At 38.3% G+C, this 26,951-nt stretch overlaps 6 protein-coding genes across 7 annotated transcripts; all 6 read left to right on the plus strand.

The window, feature by feature from the left end:
• The first annotated feature begins 1,154 nt into the window (after window positions 1-1,154).
• LOC17879237 (probable disease resistance protein At4g33300) lies at window positions 1,155-4,481 on the plus strand. The gene is made up of 5 exons (XM_006283063.2): window positions 1,155-2,069; window positions 2,273-2,649; window positions 2,735-3,090; window positions 3,174-3,379; window positions 3,480-4,481. Exons 1-5 carry the CDS (start codon window positions 1,388-1,390, stop codon window positions 4,307-4,309), a joined length of 2,451 nt encoding a protein of 816 aa, XP_006283125.1. The 5' UTR covers window positions 1,155-1,387; the 3' UTR covers window positions 4,310-4,481.
• A 276-nt stretch (window positions 4,482-4,757) lies between these two features.
• LOC17880507 (B3 domain-containing protein REM16) lies at window positions 4,758-7,018 on the plus strand. The gene is given in 6 exon segments (XM_006284158.2): window positions 4,758-4,948; window positions 5,246-5,389; window positions 5,392-5,905; window positions 6,302-6,402; window positions 6,500-6,766; window positions 6,768-7,018. Coding segments are annotated over 6 exon segments (1,170 nt in total). The 5' UTR covers window positions 4,758-4,837; the 3' UTR covers window positions 6,801-7,018.
• Window positions 7,019-7,511: 493 nt separating this feature from the next.
• On the plus strand, window positions 7,512-9,852 carry LOC17880039 (cell division cycle 20.2, cofactor of APC complex). The gene is made up of 5 exons (XM_006283641.2): window positions 7,512-7,847; window positions 8,096-8,374; window positions 8,481-8,750; window positions 8,846-9,427; window positions 9,520-9,852. The coding sequence occupies exons 1-5, from the start codon at window positions 7,752-7,754 to the stop codon at window positions 9,661-9,663; spliced, it is 1,371 nt and encodes a 456-aa protein (XP_006283703.1). The 5' UTR covers window positions 7,512-7,751; the 3' UTR covers window positions 9,664-9,852.
• An 854-nt stretch (window positions 9,853-10,706) lies between these two features.
• LOC17879868 (cell division cycle 20.2, cofactor of APC complex) lies at window positions 10,707-13,054 on the plus strand. Its single transcript, XM_006283669.2, has 5 exons — window positions 10,707-11,174; window positions 11,441-11,719; window positions 11,815-12,084; window positions 12,167-12,748; window positions 12,847-13,054. The coding sequence occupies exons 1-5, from the start codon at window positions 11,106-11,108 to the stop codon at window positions 12,988-12,990; spliced, it is 1,344 nt and encodes a 447-aa protein (XP_006283731.1). The 5' UTR covers window positions 10,707-11,105; the 3' UTR covers window positions 12,991-13,054.
• Window positions 13,055-14,960: 1,906 nt separating this feature from the next.
• LOC17879576 (eukaryotic translation initiation factor 3 subunit K) lies at window positions 14,961-16,990 on the plus strand. The gene is made up of 8 exons (XM_006284411.2): window positions 14,961-15,197; window positions 15,356-15,412; window positions 15,511-15,561; window positions 15,646-15,708; window positions 15,940-15,990; window positions 16,076-16,142; window positions 16,319-16,401; window positions 16,609-16,990. The coding sequence occupies exons 1-8, from the start codon at window positions 15,075-15,077 to the stop codon at window positions 16,801-16,803; spliced, it is 690 nt and encodes a 229-aa protein (XP_006284473.1). The 5' UTR covers window positions 14,961-15,074; the 3' UTR covers window positions 16,804-16,990.
• A 645-nt stretch (window positions 16,991-17,635) lies between these two features.
• Window positions 17,636-26,616, plus strand: LOC17880431 (1-phosphatidylinositol-3-phosphate 5-kinase FAB1A). 2 transcript variants are annotated; one of them, XM_006282930.2, is made up of 13 exons: window positions 17,636-17,744; window positions 18,060-18,276; window positions 18,360-19,060; window positions 19,247-19,951; window positions 20,680-20,833; window positions 20,927-21,271; window positions 21,402-22,184; window positions 22,550-22,878; window positions 23,186-23,309; window positions 23,405-23,569; window positions 24,061-25,503; window positions 25,662-25,928; window positions 26,044-26,616. In XM_006282930.2, exons 3-13 carry the CDS (start codon window positions 18,447-18,449, stop codon window positions 26,386-26,388), a joined length of 5,274 nt encoding a protein of 1,757 aa, XP_006282992.1. In that variant the 5' UTR covers window positions 17,636-17,744; window positions 18,060-18,276; window positions 18,360-18,446; the 3' UTR covers window positions 26,389-26,616. The 2 variants fall into 2 exon arrangements, with proteins under 2 accessions (XP_006282992.1, XP_023635482.1); XM_023779714.1 differs by having other exon boundaries at window positions 19,253-19,951.
• Window positions 26,617-26,951: the final 335 nt, after the last annotated feature.

A 26,951-nucleotide genomic window follows, 5' to 3' on the forward strand; every position in this document is an offset into this window, starting at 1 on the left:
AACAATCTGTGAGTGGAAGAGATTGACCTGGAAATTGTCGGCGAGCTGAGAAGCCGGTGGTGGCACAACACAAACGTTTTTTTGTCTTTTTGTCTTCATTATGTTTAGGTTATTCTATTATTTACTTTTTAAAAAAATATAAAAGGTCCATTAGCCCAACTAAGCAAAATTTAATATTAAAAAGTCCATTGGCTAATTAAAAAACAAAACACAAGAGACACATGTGTTCATTGTTTCCAACGATTTTATTTTAGACAAAGGAAATCAAAATCTATTAAATAGAAGAGCATAAGAACAAAATGTTTAAACAAATTAATACCAAATCTTTAACAAGGATAAATTTGGAATTAAAAAAATCTTGACATTAAAAGTGAGTTATGTAAGAAATAAAAAATGAAGTGGGTTATCATAGCTATTTTTTGAAAAGGGTAGGTTATTGTAGGTAATTTTCCTAAATATAAAGTGCAAAATATGAGATATTAGAGGTTCTTGTTTGACATGTTTTCAAAATAAGAAGAAAATATAACCACCGTCCATAGAATTCTCACATTTTATTTTTAATATTGATTTTTCTAATAAAGTTTATTTGTTTAAGAACAACATTTAGCAAAAAACCAACGGGCCAAAATATAATAATTTAAATAATAGGCCTATAAAATATATACTCAAATCTATAAATACACATATTATATATATATATATATATATATTATATAATGATTTATAGTTATACATATATATAAATATACGAAGCGAACCGGATATTCGGCACTAAGAAAATCATTATTTGTTATTTGCTTCGGTTTTTACGAATAATATATTTTAATATTTGCTTCGGTTCAATATCTTATTGATATTTGAAATTTTCGAATCGAATCGAAGCGAATCTAACGAATATTTTTCCCAGGGCCTGGTATGAATTCATTTTACTTTTATCGAAGTAGTAGTATTTCGTGATAGAGATACTCTGCAGAATTTATTTGCAATAGACTGACTTAAAATGATGACAAAAAAAAAAAAAAAAAAATGAGACTGACTTAAAGATGTCCACACAAAAAGAAGAAAAGTCTCCTAAGAAAAGTCCCATATTAAAGATAAAAATTAGTTTAGTTTATAATAAGGACTACTAGGGAGTGTCGTTTTTGTTAAAAGTCTTCTCAATTTGTTTGTTCCGGGAAGAAGTCTTCTCACTTCGTTCCGTCGTTCGCAGTTTCCACAATTTAACAATAGCCAATGGATTATGATGAGGTTGGCACTTTCACTGTCATTGCGAATTGCTTGGAATTTTCAACCGCTGCAGTTGTCCCTCTTTATATTTTAGATCCCCTCTCTCTCTCTCTCTCTCTCTCTCTCTCTCTCTCTCTCTTTCTCTCTTGAGCTCGTCAGAATGGCCGTCACCGATTTTTTCGTGGGTGAAATAGCGACGGAGCTCCTAAAGCAGCTGTTTATGTTATCTGCCAAGGCATGCCGTTACAAAGGCACCGCCGACAAGCTCATAAGCATGATCAAGGATATTCAACCGACGATCAAGGAGATCCAGTTCGGCGGCGTGGAGCTGCCTGCTCATCGCCAGGCTCAAATCCGTATGCTCTCTGAAACCCTAGAGAAGGGCAAGAAACTCACGGATAACTGCATAAACTGCCGCCGCTGGAACATTGGTCGACAGATATACCTTGTTAAGAAAATGGAGAAGCTCGAGAAGACGATCGATGCTTTCTATAGGGGTCCCATTTTGACTAACATTCTCGCCGATATTCATCTTCTCCGGGCCACTTCCGATGTGCGTTTGGATCGTGTTGACAGGAGTCTCGAGAGGGTGATTGAGCAAGTGGGTTCCATGAAAATTGGGGGCGGAGGGTTGATTAGAGAGGCGATGAAGAGAGCCGAGGCTATGGAGATTGAGACCAACGACGATTTGGAGAAATTTGGGGTTGGCTTGGAATTGGGAAAGATCAAGGTCAAGAGGATGATCTTCCAAGCTCAAGGAGGGGTTTTTGGCATCAGCGGGATGGGCGGTGTTGGTAAAACCACTCTTGCCAGAGAGCTTGAAAGGGACAATGAAGTCCGATGTAAGTCTCCTTTCTTTCTCCTCACTCTCCTTAGTGACTCGACACTCTAATAGATTAATTATGTTTTGATGATCCAGCTGACTAGTTTGTTTAGAGAAATTCTGACTTTTTTTTGAAGAGTCCGAAGACTGTCTCTTTCTCCTGTTTTGTGTTTTGTGAATTGTGAATTGTGAGATGGTCAATTTACACTGCTTTTTCTTCAGGTCACTTCGAGAACCGGATCTTGTTTCTGACTGTTTCACAATCTCCGCTTCTTGATGAGCTGAGGGCACATATATGGGGTTTTTTATCTGGTTGTGAAGATGTAAATCCTGTTCCAGACTGCAATATCCTATTTGAGGGCGCTCGGAAGCTCGTGATTCTTGATGATGTTTGGACCACACAAGCTCTGGACCGCCTTACGTCCTTTAAGATTCCTGGTTGCACAACTCTTGTGGTCTCACGATCCAAACTCACTGAGCCTAAATCCACTTATGATGTCGAAGTACTAAGTGAAGATGAAGCAATCTCTCTCTTCTGTCTCTGTGCATTCGGTCACAAATCTGTCCCTTCTGGTTTCTGCAGCAATCTGGTTAAGCAGGTAATTTAGTGCTTTCTTCTCCAACTGATACACAGCCTAGTATATCACTTGCTTTTCCATTCTCAAATTTGTCCATCTGATGCAGGTTGCTAATGAGTGTAAGGGTTTACCTTTGGCTCTCAAAGTTACAGGCGCTTCATTAAATGGCAAACCCGAAAAATATTGGCAGGGCGTATTGCAGAGGTTATCAAGAGGTGAACCTGCTGATGAAAGTCACGAGAGTAGATTGCTTAATCAAATGGAAGCTAGTCTGGAAAATCTCGACCAAACAACCAAAGAGTGTTTCTTGGATCTTGGCGCATTCCCTGAAGACAGGAAGATTCCTCTTGATGTTCTCATCAACATGTGGATTGAGATACATGATATAGAGGAAGGGAATGCTTTTGCCATTCTTGTTGATTTGTCACACAAGAATCTCCTTACTCTTGGGAAGGATCCACGGTGAGGGATTACAAAACTTGTAGTTTACAGTTTTTATAAGGTTTAAAAGTCTTATGAAATTATAACTGTACATTAATTTGCAGGCTTGGCTCTTTGTACGCAAGCCACTATGATATATTTGTGACACAGCATGATGTTCTGCGAGATCTAGCACTTCATCTTAGCAACATAGGGAAAGTAAACAGAAGAAAGCGGTTGCTGATGCCAAAAAGAGAGTTAGAGCTCCCAAGAGAATGGGAAAGGAACAGTGATGAGGAATACAAAGCCCAGATTGTCTCTATCAATACTGGCAAGAGTTTTACACTGCAATCTTTATATTGTTTGGTTTTCTCATGAGCTAATCACCAGGATCGTAATGTTGGTTTGAATTTTATTTTGTGTATTTGCAGGGGAAATGAATGAAATGCAATGGTTTGACATGGAGTTTCCCAAGGCAGAGATTCTAATACTGAATTTCTCTTCAGACAAATATATTCTTCCGCCTTTTATTGCAAAGATGAGCCGGCTTAGGGTCCTAGTGATTATCAACAACGGCATGTCCCCTACAGCTCTCCACGACTTTTCAATATTTGCCAATTTGTCGAAATTAAGGAGTCTCTGGCTCGAGAGGGTTCATGTCCCTGAACTCTCCAATGCAACCATTCCCTTAAAATATCTCCACAAGATGTCTCTGATTCTGTGCAAGATCAATAACAGTTTTGATCAAACCGGAGTTGATGTCTCCAATATTTTCCCAAACATGGGTGATCTAACGATCGATCACTGTGATGATCTCGTGGCACTACCTTCAAGCATCTGTGGACTGGCCTCTCTTAATTCCTTGAGCATAACGAATTGCCCACGCCTCAGTGAATTGCCCAAAAACCTCAGTAAGCTACAAGATCTTGAACTTCTAAGGCTATATGCTTGCCCCGAGTTAAAGGCATTGCCTGGAGAAATCTGTGAGCTGACCGGGCTTAAGTACCTCGACATCTCACAATGTGTCAGCCTGAGTTGTCTTCCAGAGGAGATAGGAAAGTTAACGAAGCTTGAGAAGATCGACATGAGAGAATGTTGTTTCTCCGGTAGACCAAGGTCTGCTGTTTCATTGAAGTCTCTACGCCATGTAATATGCGATACAGACGTTGCATTTATGTGGGACGAAGTTAAGAAGGCCGTTCCAGGGTTGAAGATCGAAGCTGCTGAGAAATGTTTCAGTCTAGATTGGCTCGATGAGTAGTAAATGAATCGTAAACCCTCTTGTATAAATTGTAAACTCAGAGTCGGTAAACCCGATTGTATAAAGTGTAAACTCATTGTCAGAGTCAATATAGTTAAACAAATTGTACATAACAATAAACCAGAGAACTTGTTACTTGCCCCCACAATGTAAATAATTCCTAAATTCAATTGTGTCATCGTGTCTCTAACTCAATTTAGAAAAAAAAAAAAAAATTGGATTTTTCCTTTACACAGTAGGACACTGATGATCTTGTAGTCTGTACTCTGTAGGATGACTAGATTCCCAACTGGCAGCTTCTAGGGATGACAATTGCAAAGCCAGATGGGCCAGTATTGGGCTTCAGAATCTAGTCGGAATAAATTAGTGATTTAAGAACACCATCAGTATTACATAACAAAGAATTTTAATATAAACCAAAATTGAAATTGTTCTCTTCACTTAAAAAAATCCTTAAAAAAATTTGGGTGAAGTCCAGTTTCATCCCAACAAGGAAATCTCGGTGGGAAGAGAGAGAGGAGGAAGAAGATGGAAGGGAAGTGCTTGGATTGCATGCAATGGGAAGAAGAACTCTACTGGACTCATTTCCAAACCCTCCATTTCACTCAGCTCCTCCTTCCTGGTTTCCACAATCGTCACGTATGTTTCTATCACTTTCTCTATCCTCCTTCTTCATGCATCTCTTCAGCTATTCGGGTTCTTCCTTCGATTGTTTGGTGTATTCAATTTCTTTTGTTCTCTGTTTGGGTTTAATTTGGGTATTTTTACACTCATATGTAGTATGTATTAAGGGTTTAAGCAATTTTTGTCCTTTTCTCCCTGAGACGATGGCAAGAATATATGAGGGCTTTGTCTATTTAAATCCATAGATTGCTCTTTTTTAACACAAGGAGGAACTACCGATTTCGTTCAATCTCTTTTTGCAACTAATTGCAGGTCATACCTCAAAAGTTTTCGATGCATTGCAAAGGAAGGCTACCTCATATTGTGACTCTCAAAAGTCCAAGTGGCGCTATATACAATGTGAGAGTTGAGCAAGATGATGAAAAGACACTGTCTTTTCGTTGTGGGTGGGACCGTGGGACATGTTTGTGAAAGATCATTCGCTAAAGGAGAATGATCTGTTGGTCTTCAAGTTCCATGGACTGTCTGAGTTTGAAGTATTGATTTTCGATGGACAGACCTTGTGTGAGAAACCCACTTCTTATTTCGTCAGGAAATGTGGACATGCAGACAAGACCAAATGTACTGATTTTACTGCAACCTCTTCGAGGTCACCTGAGATACTCTTTAACCCTGTTGATGTTGAAGCTACACCAAACCAGCAACGTCTTATATCTCCAGTTGATAACGAGCTCGACGACCTCATTGACATTGATGTTGATATTGAAACAATGCTAACCCCTCATCTTGTAGTATCTCAGACCGGTTGTGAGCAACTAGAACATTTTAACTCTGACATTGATACAGCATATGCCCAGATTCCTGTTATATCTCCAGCTAGTACAGGACGAGTCAGTGAAGAGAAGTATCCCCTTAGCGGTTTAAAGAAGATGCAAGGAGAAATAAATAATGATAGTCTCGATCATAAAGCTGGTATGAAAATCTTCTTACTTATTGATTACACATTGCACCAGTTTCTTGGTATTCATCTAAATCCTTGTCCCTAGTCTCAATTTTGCATGCAACTGTTTGGATTAGAGTTACAGGTTTTGAGAATGTTGCTGTCATAACAACATAGGAGTAACTTTGTCCTGAGTCTTGGATATTCTATGATTCTGGAGATTAGATGTGGAGATTAAAAATTCTCTCAATTGGTAGAAACAGTTTCTTGTTCTCGAACTTTACTAACTTCATACTAGCTATAGCCTTAGATCATTTGCCTTTTAAGTTCATGTGGTGGAACGTGTCTGTATAATTACCAGTTTCTATCTCATTTATTATGCATCTAAAAATACTAATATATATCTTATGACATCGAGATGATTTCAGCTGGTCGCAAAAATAAAACCTTATCTCTGGCTCAGAGGGTCATTACGCCGGATGGTTTCTTGGTGGTCATGAAGCGCTCTCATGTGTCGAAGTGTTTTCTGGTAAAGACTTTTCATCGATTTGTGTATTTTCTTTCATATCCTTGAAGCTTTGATTATTGGAAGAAAATAAAAGAGTTATGTTTTCTTTTGAAAACAGACAATCCCATACAAATGGTGCAAAAAGAACAATCTTTTGGCACGTCAAGAAGTGGTGATGCAGATAGATCAAATGAAATGGGTCATGAAGTTTAATTTGTTCGGATCTCGTTGTAGTGGTGGGATTTCAACCGGGTGGAAGAAGTTTGTACAAGACAACAACTTGTGCGAGAGTGATGTCTGTGTGTTTGAGCCAATGAAATCTGAAAAGCAACCGCTTCATCTCTATGTCTATATCTTCCGTGTTGCAGAAGCGGAAAGTACCAACAAAGGTTGACTCGATCTACAACATAAGCGAATAAAAATAAGCAAGGCAACAATGTTTTGTTTAACCGGTAGTGTAGATGAAAACTTGTATATAAAGGTTAATGTAAAGAATGTGTATAATGTAATCTACTGAAGCCTCCCTGTGGCTTTTGTTTTGTGTTGCCTTTTTGGGTTGTATTTAAAATGTTGCAGCGCAGCACAAAATTATGTAAAGTAAAGGAAAATTATAAGGGAAGTCTTCTGGTAATGCCTATTTTCTGGTGTTGGGGCTTGCAACATCAATTAAACCAACTCTTTATATATTTTGGTTCAAGTCTTGTTCAGTGCTCATCACATAACTCATAAAGTCATAAGTAACATAACCAATTGGGTTTTGCTTTGATTTGAAAAAATTTGAGATAAGTATGTAACCAGTAATTTAATTTACATTTTGTACAAATATAAGGTATACAAGTATGAAAATGAGATATAATTATTATTATTATTTTTTTTTTTTGAGATATAAAAATCTGATAATCAACTATGCATCTTTTGCTATATTTAGACTAAAAATTCCTGATTTTATTCAACAAATAAAAGATAGTGTACATACATTCACACAAGGGCATTAACGTAAAAGCTAATGATTCACAACGTCTCTCTCCCCAAAATATAGCCGTTACAGACTTTCCGATTATAAAATTAGGGTCAGCAAAAACCCTAAAATCTGCTTAATAAAATCCCAAATCTCGCACCGTCAAAATCATCTAATCCTGCTCTCCTCTCTCACAATCATCAGCGACCAAACTCATACCTCTCTCTCGCTCTTTCTCGCGCTCTGCTCTGATCTATCTGCTCGAATTTACTTACGATTTCGTCTCTGCTTTTGTTTGATTTGCCTTTGTCTGCTCTGATCTTTTAATCCGTTTTTCGTACATCTTCATTGTTATTGTGTTTTGCCGTTTGTTTGGAACTAGTTTGTTGTTTCTTTGTGTGTTTTTTTTATAATGGATGCAGGAATGAACACTTCTTCTCACTTGAAGGCGCAGGCTCGTTGCCCTCTTCAAGAACACTTTCTTCCCAGGAAAAGTTCTAAGGAAAACGTAAGTAGTATGCTTTTTTCTCTATATTCCCCTTCCTGTCGTGAAAATTAGGGCTTAGATTCTTCAGAACCGATGCAATTTATATGATTCCCGTCTGCCATTAAGCATTAGGGTTTCGATTTGGGGGGTTAATTTTTCAGGATTGTTATCGTTTTGTGATTCTTTTCTGCTGAATTAGGGTTTCGATTTGTGAAATTAGTGAATATTGATTGAAATTGTACTGATTTGCTTATGTTATCTTCCACCAGCTGGACAGGTTCATACCCAACAGATCGGCTATGGATTTCGACTATGCTCACTACGCCCTCACCGAAGGGAGAAAAGGTAAGGATCAAGCAGCAACGGTAAGTTCGCCATCCAAAGAGGCCTACAGGAAGCAATTGGCTGAGACCATGAACCTCAATCACACCCGCATCCTCGCCTTCAGAAACAAACCTCAAGCTCCTGTAGATCTGCTTCACACCAGTCACTCTGCCTCTCTTCACCAGCAGCCTAAATCAGTCAAGCCTCGCAGATACATTCCTCAGGTATGTACTATATTTTATTATTGAGTTTGAAAGAAAATGAACCCACATCTGCTTATTGATTTGGATCTGTATTGATATGCTTTTACACTTTATGTTGTGATTATAGTCTTCTGAGAGAACATTGGATGCACCTGACATTGTGGATGATTTCTACCTCAACTTGCTTGACTGGGGAAGTGCCAATGTCTTAGCCATAGCCTTGGACCACACTGTCTACTTGTGGGATGCTTCCACTGGTTCTACATCTGAGCTTGTGACCATTGATGAAGAGAAGGGACCTGTCACAAGTATCAACTGGGCTCCTGATGGTCGTCATGTTGCAATTGGACTCAACAACTCTGAAGTCCAGCTCTGGGATTCTGCTTCCAACCGTCAAGTAATTACTCAAATCTATTTCTCTTCTGATTAGATATAATGCTGTCTTGTTGTCATGTTTTAACCCTTGACCTGCCGTGGTGAACTTTTATGCAGCTGAGAACATTGAATGGTTGCCACCAATCAAGAGTAGGATCATTGGCATGGAACAATCACATCTTAACAACGGGAGGAATGGATGGACAGATTGTCAACAACGATGTACGGATCAGATCACATATTGTGGAAACTTACAGGGGTCACACTCAAGAAGTTTGTGGTCTGAAGTGGTCAGGATCTGGACAGCAACTAGCTAGTGGTGGCAACGACAATGTGGTGCACGTATGGGATCGTTCTGTCGCCTCCTCAAACTCAACCACGCAATGGCTGCACAGGCTTGAGGAACATACATCTGCTGTGAAAGCTCTCGCTTGGTGCCCTTTCCAAGCAAATTTGCTTGCAACTGGTGGTGGTGGAGGAGACAGGACGATCAAGTTCTGGAATACTCATACCGGAGCTTGCTTGAATTCAGTAGACACTGGTTCCCAAGTTTGTTCGTTGTTATGGAGCAAGAATGAAAGAGAGTTGCTTAGCTCACATGGATTTACACAGAATCAGCTTACTCTTTGGAAGTACCCATCCATGGTGAAAATGGCTGAGCTGACTGGTCATACATCGAGAGTCCTTTATATGGCTCAGGTAAATACAAATCAAATCTTCTTCATCTTTAGCAGCTTTGTGTTGAGGTTCTTTGATCCTAAAAGTTGTGGTGTGTGTTGTATATCTTACAGAGTCCGGATGGTTGTACCGTGGCTTCAGCAGCAGGAGATGAGACTCTGAGGTTTTGGAATGTGTTTGGAGTACCAGAGACCGCCAAAAAGGCAGCTCCAAAAGCTGCTCCGGAGCCATTTTCTCATGTGAATCGTATTCGTTGAAATTGTGAAGACAAAACCCATTGACAGTTGTTAATACAGTTATACAGAAGCAAAAAAAATCATCTTTTTTTCCGGATTCATTCTTCATGAATTGTATTGAGAAGAAAGGAGTTGTACAATTTTATACAGTATTCGTTAATTATTGAGTCAAACGTGATTACTATGCTGAATAGAAAATATTTTATTTTACATGTGTTCTGATGATACAAGAGGAAGTACTGAAGAAGGATAAGTCTTGTAACTCTCCACATTAATGTTATCACCCTACTATGCACACTTTACAGTTTATACAGTTAGAAATCTTGAACCCACATTAATCTTATCACACTACTATTATAAACACTTAATATAGTTAGGAATTCTATATATAGTTTATCAATCTCAATTCTCAAGTAATCTACCATGAATATTGTATTTTTATGCGAGTATTCTCGAGGGTAATACGTGAATTGTATAAACTATAAATCTATAATAATACGAAAATTGGTATTTTTTAGGTTTAAAACAAAATATGATCCGCAAAAAACGTAGATATTATAAATGTTAAATAGTTTTTGTGGATAGTATCTAGTTTACAATAGACGATAACTGGTTAATGATGTTGATATTTGTTTACTTTTTGTAATTTTGTATGAAATTTATTTTCTATTTTTTGTATTGTTTATAATAACTCTAGATTGAAGGGACATGTGAAATTTATGAATAACGTACTTATTTATTTAAAAAATCCAACAAATTATAGCCTAAATATTATTCGTTTAGACAAAAAAAAATGTTATATCATTTCTATAGCAGAGAATTTGTAATCAAATGAACAAAGTAATGGGCTTCCTTACACACTTGTGAGTTAACAAAAATCACAATCGGTTGGTTTTGCTTTGGTACGGTAAGATTTCAAAGAATTATTCACCAGTAATTATTTTTTTGGAAAATAAAATACCAATAAGCATTTTTTAATTTTTTTTGTGGATATACAAATATTAAAATGAGATCAGTAGATTGTTTTTGTTGCCTAAACGTAGCCGTCTCCGGTACAGAGAGGGAGAGGGCATCTCCCGTCAACATAATTCTCAAACGGCTCTCTCTCTCTCTCTCTCTCTCTCTCAGGAATATAGCCGTTACCAACTTTCCGATTATAGAATTAGACTCTGCGAAACCCTAAAAATTGAGAGACTCCCCTGCTTTCATATAAATATCCCCAAGTTTCGTACTTTCTCAATCACTTCTCTCTGCTCTCTCCCTCCTCTCTCAACATCATCAGCTCTTCGCTCTTACACTCTCGCGCTTTGCTCTCTCTACTCGAATTTGCTAACGTTTTCCTACTCTGCAGGCCTTACTCTGATTAATTTCGTTTAATCTTCAGCTTAAATCTTCTTTCGTATATCCATTGCTTTTGTGTTTTCTATTTGTTTGGGATTTTTCTTTGTGTTTGTTTGTTGATAATGGATACAGGTTTGAATCGGTGCCCACTTCAAGAACACTTTCTCCCCAGGAAAAGTTCCAAGGAAAATGTGAGTGTTTCGAATCTACCACTTTCATTCATTCAGGACCTTTTCCATTATGATTTTGTGTTTTCGAATCAAATTCTGTTTTACCGATATTGATATGTCTCTCAATATTTCCTCGTGAATTAGATTTGGACGCACGAATTGTTGATTCTGTTTTTTCTTTTTTTTTGGGTTTTGTTATAAGAGAAATGATTAATTTGTTCTTGCGTAAATTTGATTTATGGTATTGATTGAAATTGTACTGATTTGCTTATGTTATCTTCCACCAGCTGGATAGGTTCATACCCAACAGATCAGCTATGGATTTTGACTATGCTCACTACGCCCTCACCGAAGGGAGGAAAGGTCAGGATCAAGCTGCAGCGGTAAGTTCACCAACCAAAGAGGCCTACAGGAAGCAGTTGGCTGAGACCATGAATCTCAATCACACCCGCATCCTCGCCTTCAGAAACAAACCTCAAGCTCCTATAGATCTGCTTCCCACCACTCACTCTGCTTCTCTTCACCAACAGCCTAAATCCGTGAAACCTCGCAGGTATATTCCTCAGGTATTTATGGCGTTTGATCCTTAGAGTCCATCTACTTGTTGCTGTTATTGGAGTTGTATTGATCTGTTGTTTAACTTTTTCTCTTGTAATAATAGACTTCTGAGAGAACCTTAGATGCACCTGACATTATGGATGACTTCTACCTCAACTTGCTGGACTGGGGCAGTGCTAATGTCCTAGCCATAGCCTTGGGGCACACTGTTTATTTGTGGGATGCTTCCACTGGTTCTACATCTGAGCTTGTCACCGTTGATGAAGAGATGGGACCTGTCACAAGTATCAACTGGGCTCCTGATGGTCGTCATGTTGCAGTTGGACTCAACAACTCTGAAGTCCAGCTCTGGGATTCCGCTTCAAACCGTCAAGTAACTACAAAAGTCCCTTTTCTCTTTTGTTAACATATAATTTTGATGTTAGTCTGATTTTGTTCATCATATATATCTGTAGCTGAGAACATTGAAGGGTGGTCACCAGTCAAGGGTAGGATCATTGGCATGGAACAATCACATCTTGACTACTGGAGGAATGGATGGACAGATCATCAACAATGATGTGAGGATCAGATCACCCATCGTGGAGACTTACCGAGGCCACACTCAAGAGGTTTGTGGTCTGAAGTGGTCAGGATCTGGACAGCAACTAGCAAGTGGTGGCAACGACAATGTGGTACACATATGGGATCCTTCTGTTGCCTCCTCAAACTCAACCACGCAATGGCTGCACAGGCTTGAGGAACATACATCTGCTGTGAAAGCTCTTGCGTGGTGCCCTTTCCAAGCGAATTTGCTTGCAACTGGTGGTGGTGGAGGAGACAGGACAATCAAGTTCTGGAATACTCACACCGGGGCCTGCTTGAATTCAGTAGACACTGGTTCCCAAGTTTGTTCGTTGTTATGGAGCAAGAATGAAAGAGAGTTGCTTAGTTCACATGGGTTCACACAGAATCAGCTTACACTTTGGAAGTACCCTTCCATGGTGAAAATGGCTGAGCTCACCGGTCATACATCAAGAGTTCTATATATGGCCCAGGTAACTTAATCAATTTCTTTAGGGGCTGAAAGTAATTTGAGGTTTTGAGTTCATTAGTCCTATAAACTTATGTTCTTTTTTTTGTGTATTTTCTACAGAGTCCAGATGGTTGTACTGTAGCTTCAGCAGCAGGAGATGAGACTCTGAGATTCTGGAATGTTTTTGGAGTACCAGAGACCGCCAAAAAAGTTGCTCCAAAAGCTGTTTCCGAGCCATTTTCTCACGTGAATCGTATTCGTTGAAGTTGTGACTAAACAATAAGGAAACCCATTTGATCGTTACAAAAAAAAAATATGTAGTTTTTAATTACCAAAGGTTCATTCTTCGTGAACTGTATTGACAAATAGAGATTGAGTTTGAATATAGAGATTACTTGTATATATTGAATAAAAAGATTATGATTTTAAACTACTCTATAAGGATATCCATTTTTACTATTCCTTATTATGTTCAGTACCTTTGTACATTCTCACTTTTGCCTTCTTTCAAGTCTCTTCTGGTTATGCCAACTCCAGACTTCATTCCCGAAAGAGTGGTACTGTCATAGATAAAAGATAGAGAATTTTCAAATGTTTCTTCAGTCGTTGATGTTTGAAAAATGGACTAATTTGAGTATTTTAATCACTAGTACGAAAATTTATTGTCCTACTCTAAATTATCACAGTCAACTGAGTCTTTATACTGAGAGGTCATAATGAAGCACAAGTTCATTCAAGGTACTAAATCTTCTATCACATTACCTTGAGGTATGCAAGCAAACATCAATATAAGTTAAAAGTCACTTGGCGCTCAAAGAATCCAGAACTTTGTAAATATTAGACTATCTTTTTTTATGATTCAGAACTTTGTCACCTAGAAAGCTTCGAGAATGTGACGGTTCTTGGCAGCTTCATCCCTTAGCTGTTGGAACCTAGCAGTCTGCAAAAGTACAAGATGGTGGCATGGTGCTATCTCTAGACAAGTTCATTGAGCAATGAGCACCAAGTGACTAACAACAGTGGATGAGTTGTTTGGTAGAGACTGGAAGTATTGTTACCGCAGAATGAATTTAAGAGTAAACTGTACACTGCAAATTTTGCTCTTGCCTCTGTTTTTTTTTTGTTTTTTTTTTTTTTTTGTGTTATATTACTAGGTACACTACTAGGTGTACTCCAACACAACAGATCGTATTACCAAAGAAAACAACTTCTTTTGGGTCTGCTTGTTAACCAGCTGTGAAGTAAATATACATGCATTTAAGCACAAATCCGTAATCCAAAATATAAACTCCTATCAGTAATCCATTTCTAACAAAAAAAACAAAAGAAAGATTATAGAATCTTCATGTACCATCCCCCAGAAGCTTTTAATTTCATTCTCAGCTGGCTCTATATAAACATAAAAAGAGGAAGAAGCATAAATAAAAAGATTTTCCTAATCATATCACGACTTTTGTTTGAGAATTCCGCAGAAATATTCATACTTTGTTCACACAGTTGGAGAGAAGAAGATGAAAAGTTACAAATAATACAATTAGGAGAGGAGGAGCATCACTACTATTTCGTTTTTTTCAGCCAATCAAAACGCTCTATTTTATACCCACTCGCACAAAGTGCGCGTTGCGCGAGTGTATGCAATTCCTGTATGCCCCCAAAATCGTGCCTATTTGATTCAACGCACTTCTTTCTCAAAAACTCGTCGCGTGGCTTTAATGTTTTTTTCTTTTCCTTCTTTTTCTTAAAATTTAATTTATGTCGGTTTACATAACTTAAAACCATGTAAACCGAACCAAAATCAATTGCAATTGTTCCTGATCTCATGGGCGTAGAATCTCAGATTTGTTTTTGCGCACATTACTCTTTCTTTGGGCCTTTAAATTTTTACAATGACATATTTACAACTTGCTAACAATTAGGATAAACAAAAATTTTGATTTATAATATAGTGATTATTTTTATACCTTTAAAACCTAATTAATTTAATTTAAATACACATATACAATAATATATGATATATTAATATCCAAGTTTTGGATTTCTTTGTTTTAATATTTATCTTAGTTAAACTATTTAGTATATATAGTTTTAGGACACTGTAATGAAAAATTTATTTACCAAAACAATCCTTAGGTACTTTTATTTCTTTTGGACAATCCTTAGGCTTATTCTATCATTCTATACTGAGCCCTAAACTTTTGTCAATTGCAACACTAAGCCTAGACGACAAAGCTTCGTCGTTTTTGCCCATAAACCCTAGATCCGTCTCAGCCGCGAATTAGCTCCTCTGCACATCTCAGTAAAAAAATCACGAAGAGACAGACAGAAACGGAGCCAGAGAAAAAGGAGAGATGGGAAGAGAGATCCAGTCCCCGCAGGAACAGAGCGAGTCTTACACTGTTGAGCAGCTCGTCGCCGTCAATCCTTTCAATCCTGAAATCTTACCTGATCTCGAAAACTACGTTAACGAGCAGGTTCCTCTCCGATTTCCCAAAAATTTTAGGGGTTCCTTTATCAATTGACATTAGCGCTTCCTCGATTCTCATTTCGGAGTAAATTACAATGTGTTTAGCTTTCTATTGTAGAAATCTTCTTCCATTGATTGTTTTTGGTTTCGTTATGATTTTTGTAGGTTACATCGCAAACGTATAGTCTGGAAGCAAACCTATGCTTGCTTCGGCTCTATCAGGTGCTCTAGCTGTTCATATGATCATAATAGCCATACCTGTACATTGTTTTTTTTAGTTTCTCCGATCGTTTACTGGCATTATTGTTTCTTTTATGCAGTTTGAGCCTGAGCGCATGAATACTCACATTGTGGCTCAAATCTTGGTCAAGGTATATGGCAGACCACTTTCAGATTAACCAATGTTTTTTGGCTTATGAATTACTCTCTCTGATTTTGTTTTCTCTTTTGTGAAGGCTCTTATGGCTATGCCAACTCCAGATTTCAGCCTTTGCCTCTTCTTGATTCCTGAGAGAGTGGTATGTTTCTTTCGGTTTTACTTCCTAGTTGCTTTCATCGGTTTCATAAGTTGAGTCATCGCCAATACACAGATAACAATTTTTCAAAATGTTTCTTCAGTCGTTGATGATTGAGAACTAAATAGGAGTATTTCAGTCACCAGTACCCAAATTATTATGCTACACAAAATTAGTGAGCTCAGTTTTTATTCGGAGAATCAATAGACGCACTTGTCTGTATTGTGTTTTCAGCAAATGGAGGAGCAGTTCAAGGCACTAATTGTTCTATCACACTACCTTGAGGTACGCAAACATCAGTATAAGTTTTTTGACTTGGGGCAGAAAAGATGAACACTGAGTATTTAAAACACTTGTTTTACTTTTGCAGACTGGGAGGTTTCAACAATTCTGGGATGAAGCTGCCAAGAACAGTCAGATTTTCGAGGCTGTTCCAGGTAAGAAAGTTCTGGATCATAAATAAGTCGTATATTATTGAAAAAGTTCGGGATCTGAATTAGTTATTAGTCTAAAAATCCCAGCCATGTGAAATTTATTGGTTACTCCTTCATGGTACTATCTATTCATATTATGATTGTGTATAGATGTCTAATATGCAAGTGATTAAATGCAGGTTTTGAGCAAGCTATCCAAGCATATGCAAGTCACCTTCTTAGCTTAAGCTACCAAAAGGTTCCAAGATCTGTGCTTGCTGAGGTATGATGTTTGGTTTATGATTTTTGACAAACAGCCAGATTTTCAGCATGATTATCTTTATTAAATGGTTGACCTCTTTGGAAGTGAAATCTCACACTTTTGTGTGTATTAGGTTCTTCCAGATCATAATAGTTTTAGTAATCTAAGTTGTTGATCTTTTGTTGTCGAGACAAGCCTTTGCTCATTAGCTGTGAACATTTTGCACAGGCTGTTAATATGGATGGTGCATCTCTAGAAAAGTTCATCGAGCACCAAGTGACTAACAGTGGATGGATTGTTGAGAAAGAGAATGGAAGTATTGTCTTACCTCAAAATGAATTTAACCATCCGGAGCTGAAGAAAAATACGGGTGAGAATGTTCCTTTGGAACACATCGCCCGCATCTTCCCCATCCTTGGTTGAACCAATTTATGAGGACACTGCAAAGCTCTCCTTTTGTCTCTGGTTTTCTTGTGATGTACACTTTTTAAGACACTGTAATGCCTTTCTCTTTTGCAAATTGGAGAGATTTTCTTCTAAATCAAGTAGACCAAAACGAAAAACTTGCGTTTAGCCAGGTCTCTTGGAATATTGGAATGGGCATTTCATATGAGGGTCGTTTTGAAATACAATTATACTCCTTTGTATCGTCGTCCACACTCTCTTACACACATACGAAGATTGATAGCCATCCATTTGGAAGCTCACGTGTTTGACACCAAATCATGGTCACGTGCTCCTTTTTCTCCTTTCCCATGCACACATTTTGACTGCCCCTATTTTCTTCTTCTTCTTCTTTATGATAAAATTTTGATTGTTAACTTAAAACTATAATTTAGCTAGATTCATCTCGTATCTAAGATGATTTGCCTAAACTATTTTATTAAGACCATAACTTTTGATTTGTGTGGTAAGCCAATCTGCATGTATGCCAGCCGTATACAGGACTGTTTGAATTGCTTAGCAAAAACTAATAATTGAATTTTTATTAATAAATAATGAACCTGTAATAATATTCTATAATTTTTTAATTTGGTCGACAACAACAATGAAGCTCTAAAAAGTTTATTTTTTCTATGGCAATCATCATATAATAATTTGTTTTTTTTCTTTTTAAATATATTTAGTCGACATAATGAAGACTAATGAAGAAATATACATGTGATATACGTAATTTGAGAAACGTGTAAAGATATAATGGTGGGATATATATGTGAATAAAAAGTGAAATCGAAGAAGAAACAAAGGCAACAAACAACCAAACAAAGATCAGACAACAAGTCGTGAACATAAAAACGGGAGAAACAAGGAAAAAAAAAAAAGGCAACGGAGCGAGCACAAAGAAACTGCAAATCTTCGTTTGTGTAATCCATTCAAACCTTCTTATCGTAATTTGTATCTGTTCAATTTTGGTGTGTGTGTGCGTGTGTTTGTTTTCTTCTTTCTCCTCTTTGAATCTCTCTTGCTGGGTATCCGATAATTTCGAGGAAGGAAAAAAACTGTATTCAACCTTGCCATTTTCTCAGCTTTGCACTTTTATGGTTAATTGGTTCCTCGAAATTGATTTCAAATTCGTATCCATAAGAAATTTCTGCTTTCCTTTTTTGCCACTCTTCTGGATTTTCCATGTTCGTTTCTTATGATATCTATTAAAAATTTGATCTTTTGTTTCTTTGTAGTTTATAGCGTTCGGAGTCTCGTGACAGCGAGAGTTACTGGTTTAGGGGGTTTATCGGTTCGCAATTGTTGATTTCTGGGATCAAGACACAAGGATTTTGAGAGTTTGAGAAATTGGAAATGAGATCTAATGATCTTCAATCGGTCATAAATTCTGGATTTTGAAGTCTGAGAGTGACCCATTGACTTGGTCTCGACCTCATAGATATCTTATTCCAGGTTAATCTCTCTCTTTCATGTCCGCTTACTTCGTTTAAGACAAGCTTATGTTGATTTTTCGTGGTTATAAATTTCATCTTCAGGGGGATCAAGGATTCGTAGGACTTGATGCGATTAAGCAAATGGTTCTGTCATGATGACTCTCCTTGTTCCTGCTGGAGATTCAATTAATGGACTCACCAGATAACAACAAAGCACCTGGATTTGTTGACATAGTCAAATCTTGGATCCCTAGAAAGAGTGAGTCTTCAAAAATGTCGAGGGATTTTTGGATGCCTGACCATAGCTGTCCTGTGTGTTATGAGTGTGATGCTCAGTTCACTGTGTTTAATCGAAGGCATCATTGTCGGCTTTGTGGTCGAGTCTTTTGTGCCAAATGCGCTGCAAATTCTATTCCATCTCCATCTGATGAAACTAAGAACACTCATGAGGAGCCAGAACGGATTAGGGTTTGTAATTACTGCTACAAACAGTGGGAACAAGGGATTGTTCCCCCTGATAATGGAGCGTCTATCATTAGCCTTCATTTTAGCTCATCCCCTTCTGCTAGGAGTGTCGCAAGCACTGCCTCAAATTGCACCTCTAATAGCAGCAATTGCACCATTGATTCAACTTCTGGACCTTCCCCTAGACCTAAAATGAATCCCCAATCTAGCCGTCGTGTCTCGTCAAACATGGATTCTGAGAAGTCTGAGCAGCAGAATTCATCATTGCATAGGACCCCTGATCCTTATGCCAATGTGTTAGATTCTTCTGAAAATCAAGTTGAATTCTTTGTAAACAGGTAACTTTTTTTCCTTTTTGGTTTGTTTGTGTGTATCATGTAGTTTCTTTTATATGATGTCTTTAATCACGAGGTTTGTATAATACTCACCACCAACCGTGTGTGTTATACTGGGTCTTTTATAATGATTAATTATTGTCTCAGCCTAGATTTATATGTTGAGTTGCTCATTTTCGGGATTGGTAGTGGCAGGAGTGATGGTGAAGCTGATGATGACGATGATTATCACTCTGATTTTGCACAATCTTACTCTCAAGGAAATGACTACTATGGTGCCATCAGCCTTGATGAAGTAGAGCATATCTATGGGTCACATGAAGCTCATGACGTGGGTGTAAATATAGAGCCAGACAGTTGCTTCCCCCCTGACTCACTGAATACAGAGACAATAGATGAAACCAGACAACAAGCAAATGGATGGAACGATGTGAAGGAGGGAAGCCCTCCTTGTGAAGAGTCCTTTGAGCTCGAAGTAGTGGATTTTGAGAGTGATGGGCTCTTATGGCTACCGCCAGAGCCAGAGAACGAAGAAGATGAAAGAGAAGCAGTACTATCTGATGATGACGGTGATGAAGGTGATAGAGGTGATTGGGGGTACCTACGCCCATCAAATAGCTTTAACGATAAGGAGTTCCATTCTAGGGACAAGTCCAGTGGTGCTATGAAAAATGTTGTGGAAGGGCACTTTAGGGCTTTGGTAGCGCAACTTTTGGAGGTTGATAATCTACCTATGGTCAATGAAGGCGATAGAGAGGGCTGGCTTGATATAATTACATCATTGTCTTGGGAGGCCGCAACACTTCTGAAGCCAGATACAAGTAAAGGTGGAGGAATGGATCCAGGTGGATATGTGAAGGTTAAATGCATCCCTTGTGGACTTCGCAGTGAGAGGTGACTTTTTTGGAACCTTTTATATGGGATTGTTTACTGTGCTTGATGTTTGTTCTAGATACAGTTGCATATATGGATTTTTCAAATACTATTCATGATTGAACTTTATGAATAATATTTAACGCAATGACATAATGGTTGACAATTTCATCCACTCATCTTTAGGATTAACTTGAATGACATTTATTTTCGATTTATGTGAGACTGTTCATAGATTTGCATTCATCAGTTATTATTTACCCAAATGCTCACAATTCTATATGTAGGAAGAATGTTTAATACTTATATTTAGTTTCCAGGATATTCCCCCGAGTCTGTTATTTTTTGTAGGCCTCCATGTCTTGTGTTTTATATTCTTTCTATGAGCAGAGTTTCCATATTTTGTTTATGACTGCTTCTCTAATAGTAAGAGAGTGACATTATTCACGAACACTAAAAGTAGAAAGGGATTACATCTTTGTTGTATTTGTTTTCATATTTATTTTCTGAATCCCAATGAAAAAAGTATGCCAACTAAATTTTCTGAAAGATTACAGGATGATTTAGAGCTTTTATCTTGTTGTTGTCCGTTATTGATAGTTTCACTACTTAAAGTCTAGCTGAAAACGTAATGTTATGCTTTATATTAGCTTCATGAGTTTGTTGTGAATATTTCGTGAGGATTTGTTCTCTGTCGATTGATTGCTAAACTCTGTAGTACTGATTAAACTGGGATGGTATTCTTTTAGTATGGTCGTGAAAGGAGTTGTTTGCAAGAAAAATGTGGCTCATCGGCGAATGACTTCAAAGCTTGAGAAGCCGCGTCTGCTAATCCTTGGAGGAGCTCTGGAGTATCAGCGCATTTCTAACCAGCTGTCTAGTTTTGACACTTTGTTGCAACAGGTCTGAATCATCGCCATTCTTCTTCTAAACTTTTCCCTGTAACCTGGCTGTTGAAATTTTCTGCTCTATTAAAGGCTATTTCTGGTGTTTCAGGAAATGGACCATTTGAAGATGGCTGTTGCCAAAATTCATTCTCACAATCCCGACATTCTATTGGTGGAGAAATCTGTCTCGCGATTTGCTCAGGAATATCTTCTTGCAAAGGACATATCTCTTGTGTTGAATATTAAAAGGTCTCTTCTAGAACGCATATCCCGCTGTACTGGTGCGCAGATTGTCCCTTCAATCGACCAGCTCACATCACCAAAACTGGGATATTGTGACCTGTTCCATGTGGAAAAGTTTGTCGAGAAACATGTTAGTCCTTCTCAAGCTGCGAAGAAAATGGCCAAAACTTTAATGTTTTTTGATGGGTGCCCTAAGCCTTTGGGTTGTACGGTAAGTTCCACAACATTTTTAGGTGTATTTAAGACATGAGATCCTTAACCTGTTATTATGACTATGCATATGGTATGTCTGATTCTAAAAAAAGAAATTAAAGTATGGTTGCTTGATCTGTTTTTTTCAGATATTGCTCAAGGGGGCTCATGAAGATGAGCTAAAGAAGGTAAAACATGTGATCCAGTATGGAGTTTTTGCAGCATATCACTTGGCTCTTGAGACATCTTTCCTAGCAGATGAAGGTGCTTCGCTTCCAGAACTTCCTCTGCAGACCCCAATTACTGTGGCTTTACCTGATAAACCATCAACAATTAACAGATCAATATCCACAATACCTGGTTTTTCTGCGTCAAGTGCTGAAAAGTCTCCAACTACTGAATTAAGGGATGGGCCACATAAAGCCAATGTCGACCTTACTGGTAATTTCGCTTCTAGTATGACTCATTTACAAGGGAAATTGGATGGAAACGACATTGACCCATCTGAAGAACTGCTTCACAACTTGGATACTGTTTACTGTAAGCCTCCAGAAACTATTATCTCTAAAGACGGTGGATTGGTTCCTACTCTAGAACCCAGGCAGCTATCATTTCACAAGGAAGAACCTTCTGTTCAAAAAGATCAGTGGTCTGTTTTACCCTGTGCCACAGAACAAGTAACCGATGGTGCTTACACGAATGATACCGCAGGAACAGGAGATCAAAATTGTAGTAGACAGAAACAAATGGACTCTTCGAAAGGAGACTTTCTTCCGTCAGCGTCTGACCATCAAAGTATATTGGTTTCATTATCCACAAGATGTGTGTGGAAAGGATCTGTGTGTGAACGGGCTCATCTACTCCGTATCAAATACTACGGGAGCTTTGACAAGCCTTTAGGACGGTTCTTAAGGGATAATCTCTTTGATCAGGTACCTTTCATTTCAAGTGTTTTTTTTTATTACTTAATTCTTCTTTGAGGAAACTGAACCATGTGGACCAGCTAATCCATTTAAATCCTATGGTTACACACTTGTTAGCCTATTATTTTGATATGGATAATTGTGGAAGTCATTTAAAAAGGTTCTAGGTTCAGAGAATCATAAAAGAACCCATGAGATAGTAGGAGGGTGAGTTTAAGAGAGAGAAAGTGGACAGAAAAGTACATAGATGACATTAATATGCTTCACAGATTCCAAGTTAATTAAATGTGTAAGACCAGAAGTTAATAGAACCTATCATGTTGGTATAAACTTCTGGTCATTAATAGCTGAGGCTTGCATAATTTCTTGTTCAGGATCAGAACTGCTCATCATGTACGATGCCAGCGGAAGCACACATTCATTGTTATACTCATAGGCAAGGTAGTCTGACAATATCTGTTAAGAAACTGCCTGAATTGCTACCTGGGCAACGTGAAGGAAAGATTTGGATGTGGCATCGATGTCTAAAATGTCCGCGAATCAATGGCTTTCCTCCAGCCACACGCAGAATTGTGATGTCAGATGCTGCGTGGGGCTTGTCTTTTGGCAAATTTTTGGAGCTGAGCTTTTCTAACCATGCAGCGGCTAGTCGTGTAGCCAACTGTGGTCATTCCCTTCACAGAGATTGTCTCCGGTTCTATGGGTATGTAGAGATGCTTCCTAATAAACACTTTTGTCGCTGGTTGTTTCTCTTGCTTTTATTACTTGTTACTGATTTTTCCTCTTCCAATATATCTTATTTTTCTAGTAGCATGTTGTGTTATGCAATCAAGCATAACACTTAATATACACTACATAAGATAAACTGTTTTGGTAGGCTCTGTGTAAGTAGTTGTGTTGGTCATTCACATCTCGAATCTATATGGCAAGTATCAGTCTATGTTGTTGTGACCTTGTATTAAACTAGCATGAACATGTCAGTACTGAGTGTCATATTTTCCTCTCTACAGTTTCGGGAGAATGGTGGCTTGCTTCCGCTATGCGTCAATCAATATTTATGCAGTTTTTCTGCCACCAGCAAAACTTGAGTTCAACTATGAGAACCAGGAATGGCTCCAAAAGGAATCAAAAGAGGTTACAAGTTCCCCGTATTTTTAGTCAAATATTTGTACATATCAACGTAGCCAGGAGTTTTATTTAACTTATTTTTCATGGTTTTAATACTATAGGTGATTAAAAAGGCAGAAGTCCTTTTTAATGAGGTTCAGGAAGCTCTTAGTCAGATTTCAGCGAAAACAATGCGTGCAGGTTCCAACGGTAGCACTCCCAACAAGATAAAGCTTTCTCTTGAAGAACTTGGTGGACTTCTTGAGCAACGTAAAGAGGAATATAAGGTAGCCTGTCATGCAACTTACACACTGTTAGACTTAAGAAGAAACAGAGGTGCATGTTCTTTTTGCATTGCATCACTCACAGTCACACTTGCACTCACACAGACAGAACCCAAACACCCACGTACACATACACACCTACACTCAGGACACACCCCCGCGTTCATACTTCTCAGTTCTCACGAAATAAATATAGAAACATGGTTACATGTAGACATTTTTGGTATATACATATTAATAGTTAATTATTAACACGCGAATACAGAAATGGTTGTTTCTTCGCTACAATCCTAGGACAGTTCTTAGTTGAGCTCAAAAAAATGATCAAAAAGTTGTTTTCCAATCAATTGTAGAAGTTTGTTTCATGATCTGCTGGCCTTGATAGGAACACGTCATTTACTTAGTCTCTGCACCTGGAATCCTTTCTACAGTGTCGGATGATTTTTCTGTTTCCTCTATTTGCAATACTAATTAAGGCTGTTGCTGGTTTTCAGGAATCATTGCAGCAAATGTTAAGTGTGTCTAAGGATGGACAACCTACTATTGATATCCTTCTGATAAACAAACTTCGAAGACTGATACTTTTCGATTCATATGCTTGGGATGAATGCCTAGCCGGGGCTGCCAGTATGGTAAGAAATAACTATTCTGAAGCTCCGAGGAATCCTGCCCCAAAAGTTATGGGTCGCAACATTTCCTTAGAGGAGCTTGGAGATGAAAAAATAAGGTCGACACCCACCAGTGTTGCAAGTAGTAATGACTCTATTCTCCAGGATGCGGAGTATGATACGTGTCTTAAACAGGGTAAACCTTTTGCTGATTTAAGCGGAAAAATTGCTGCTATTCCTGAACATGTAGGCTCGGACATCCCCCCGGATTGTAGGATTGATTTCGAGCCTAGGGAAGGTGGTAAAGATAATTTTTTGGAGCCTTCACAGGTGGTTAAAACAGTACTGTCTGAGAGCCAGTCGCAAGCAACAGATTTATCTGATACTCTTGATGCAGCATGGATAGGTGAACAAACTACTTTAGAGAATAGTATTTCCCGTCCGCCCAGCAGAGCTGCTTCAGCAAATGAAACTCAGATTCCTGATTTAAGGCTGTTGGGTTCAGAAAGTGGGATGAACATTAAAAGCGGCCCTACCAGTGATGAACAAACAACACAAGTTCAGATGCCTTCTCCTAGTTTTTACTATTCACTCAACAAAAATTATTCGCTTAATTCTCGAAAGCATATTATGGCTGAAGACCGGCCTGTTTATGTTTCTTCATATAGAGAGCTTGAATGGCGAAGTGGTGCTAGGCTCCTACTTCCTCTGGGAGTTAATGACTTGGTACTGCCGGTCTATGATGACGAACCTACCAGTATCATAGCTTATGCCCTTACATCATCAGAATATAAAGCCCAGATGTCTGGATCAGATAAGTCAAGAGATCGCTTGGATAGTGGAGGTTCCTTTTCACTTTTTGATTCTGTTAATCTTCTCTCATTGAACTCTTTGAGCGATTTGTCAGTTGACATGAGTAGAAGTCTTAGCTCTGCTGATGAACAAGTCTCGCAGCTGTTACAGTCATCACTTTATATGAAAGATCTGCATGCTAGGGTTTCGTTTACAGACGAAGGTCCTCCTGGGAAAGTGAAGTACTCTGTGACATGTTATTATGCTAAGGAATTTGAAGCCCTGAGGAAGATTTGTTGTCCTTCAGAAACAGATTTTATTAGATCTCTTGGTCGTTGTAGAAAATGGGGAGCACAGGGTGGAAAGAGCAACGTCTTCTTTGCAAAAAGTTTGGATGACCGTTTCATCATCAAGCAAGTTACAAAGACAGAGCTTGAGTCCTTCATCAAATTTGGGCCAGCTTACTTCAAATACCTGACTGAGTCCATCAGTACTAAAAGCCCTACAAGCCTTGCAAAGATCTTGGGGATCTATCAGGTACAAAAAAAAATCAAAATAGTCAACTAACAATCTCTCTGAACTAACTACTGTACATGATAATTGTGAATCCTTTTGCTCGACTCAAACCGTAGTTTTTATTGTTCTCTTTTGCTGACATTTAATGAGGGTCATAACTCTTTACTAATTTTTTAAAGGTTTCATCCAAACACCTTAAAGGAGGAAAAGAGTTCAAAATGGACGTCTTGGTGATGGAGAACCTTCTATTCAAGCGGAACTTCACTAGGCTGTATGACCTAAAAGGCTCCACTCGTGCTCGTTACAATCCTGATACAAGTGGTAGCAATACAGTTTTGCTGGACCAGAATCTTGTTGAAGCGATGCCAACATCTCCAATATTTGTTGGGAGCAAGGCAAAACGGCTTCTTGAAAGAGCTGTCTGGAACGATACATCATTTCTTGCTGTAAGTTTCTGGTTACTACTCTTCTTTAATCCCTTTTGAAATACTGAACTTGTATGTGGGCTTTACATACTGATACTGATGCAAGACATGTCTTGGTTCGTTTCTTTGGCTGAAGTCGATTCACGTAATGGACTACTCCTTACTAGTCGGGGTAGATGAGGAACGAAACGAACTGGTTCTAGGAATTATCGATTTCATGAGGCAATACACCTGGGACAAACATCTGGAGACTTGGGTCAAGACTTCAGGGCTCCTTGGAGGACCGAAGAACTCATCTCCCACAGTGATATCGCCGCAGCAGTACAAGAAAAGATTCAGGAAAGCAATGACAGCTTATTTTCTGATGGTTCCTGACCAATGGTCGCCTGCCACCGTTGTGCCAAGCAACAGTTCTTCAGCAGAGGTGAAGGAGGAAGATGAGAGAGACAATCCTCAAGCAACAGTTGGTAACAAGTCCTGAAGCATTTTGCAAGAGACGTACATTCAGTTAGCAAATATAGTATTTTTTATTTTCTTTGGTTGGAATGGTCTTTGGGTAATTTGTGCTTATGTATTACCTTAGGTGTGGCATATACCTCTTCCATCACCTTTGCATCAGAATTTGTAAAAGCAAGATGCAACTGTACATACCCTGCTTCAACCTTTTAGAGTCATTATTCGTTACATTTGTTTAGTAACATTTTGCTTAGTAAGGGCAACATTATCAAAGGTATTTAAAAGCTAAGATTTACATAGGAAAGATACTTTCCTATGTAAATCCTTTCCAATGTAAATCTTAGCTTTAAGATACCCTTGATAATGTTGGTCTAAGTGTGTCAACTGCCCATATATTCTTTTTTATTTCTGGAACGCATTCATTCGTTTAAAGATGGGATCCTTGAAGAACTTAAAGGTCGTTGGCATTACATCTTAAAGTTTTTTATAGTCCAACCAAACTCATCAGATGTAGGGAATCTAACCACCAGTAGACGATTCGATCTAGAGTTAGTTGTCTCTCTTAGACCATCCTAAAATATTTTCTCA

This window comes from Capsella rubella, unplaced genomic scaffold (genome assembly GCF_000375325.1).
Source record: "Capsella rubella cultivar Monte Gargano unplaced genomic scaffold, Caprub1_0 scaffold_7, whole genome shotgun sequence".
In the NCBI taxonomy this organism is placed as follows: domain Eukaryota; kingdom Viridiplantae; phylum Streptophyta; class Magnoliopsida; order Brassicales; family Brassicaceae; genus Capsella; species Capsella rubella.

What these genes read in the sequence shown, in the direction of transcription:
- LOC17879576 (XM_006284411.2), top strand. Translation starts at nt 15,075, where the DNA reads ATGGGAAGAGAGATCCAGTCCCCGCAGGAACAGAGCGAGTCTTACACT. An exon ending in GATTTTCGAGGCTGTTCCAG is followed by an intron (nt 16,143 to 16,318) that starts GTAAGAAAGTTC and finishes GATTAAATGCAG; the next exon opens with GTTTTGAGCAAGCTATCCAA. An exon ending in CAAGATCTGTGCTTGCTGAG is followed by an intron (nt 16,402 to 16,608) that starts GTATGATGTTTG and finishes CATTTTGCACAG; the next exon opens with GCTGTTAATATGGATGGTGC.
- LOC17880039 (XM_006283641.2), top strand. Translation starts at nt 7,752, where the DNA reads ATGGATGCAGGAATGAACACTTCTTCTCACTTGAAGGCGCAGGCTCGT. An exon ending in GGAAAAGTTCTAAGGAAAAC is followed by an intron (nt 7,848 to 8,095) that starts GTAAGTAGTATG and finishes ATCTTCCACCAG; the next exon opens with CTGGACAGGTTCATACCCAA. An exon ending in ATTCTGCTTCCAACCGTCAA is followed by an intron (nt 8,751 to 8,845) that starts GTAATTACTCAA and finishes ACTTTTATGCAG; the next exon opens with CTGAGAACATTGAATGGTTG.
- LOC17879237 (XM_006283063.2), top strand. Translation starts at nt 1,388, where the DNA reads ATGGCCGTCACCGATTTTTTCGTGGGTGAAATAGCGACGGAGCTCCTA. An exon ending in AAGGGACAATGAAGTCCGAT is followed by an intron (nt 2,070 to 2,272) that starts GTAAGTCTCCTT and finishes CTTTTTCTTCAG; the next exon opens with GTCACTTCGAGAACCGGATC. An exon ending in GCAGCAATCTGGTTAAGCAG is followed by an intron (nt 2,650 to 2,734) that starts GTAATTTAGTGC and finishes CATCTGATGCAG; the next exon opens with GTTGCTAATGAGTGTAAGGG.
- LOC17879868 (XM_006283669.2), top strand. Translation starts at nt 11,106, where the DNA reads ATGGATACAGGTTTGAATCGGTGCCCACTTCAAGAACACTTTCTCCCC. An exon ending in GGAAAAGTTCCAAGGAAAAT is followed by an intron (nt 11,175 to 11,440) that starts GTGAGTGTTTCG and finishes ATCTTCCACCAG; the next exon opens with CTGGATAGGTTCATACCCAA. An exon ending in CTCGCAGGTATATTCCTCAG is followed by an intron (nt 11,720 to 11,814) that starts GTATTTATGGCG and finishes TTGTAATAATAG; the next exon opens with ACTTCTGAGAGAACCTTAGA.
- LOC17880431 (XM_006282930.2), top strand. Translation starts at nt 18,447, where the DNA reads ATGGACTCACCAGATAACAACAAAGCACCTGGATTTGTTGACATAGTC. An exon ending in GATTGTCTCCGGTTCTATGG is followed by an intron (nt 22,879 to 23,185) that starts GTATGTAGAGAT and finishes TCCTCTCTACAG; the next exon opens with TTTCGGGAGAATGGTGGCTT. An exon ending in TCCAAAAGGAATCAAAAGAG is followed by an intron (nt 23,310 to 23,404) that starts GTTACAAGTTCC and finishes TTAATACTATAG; the next exon opens with GTGATTAAAAAGGCAGAAGT.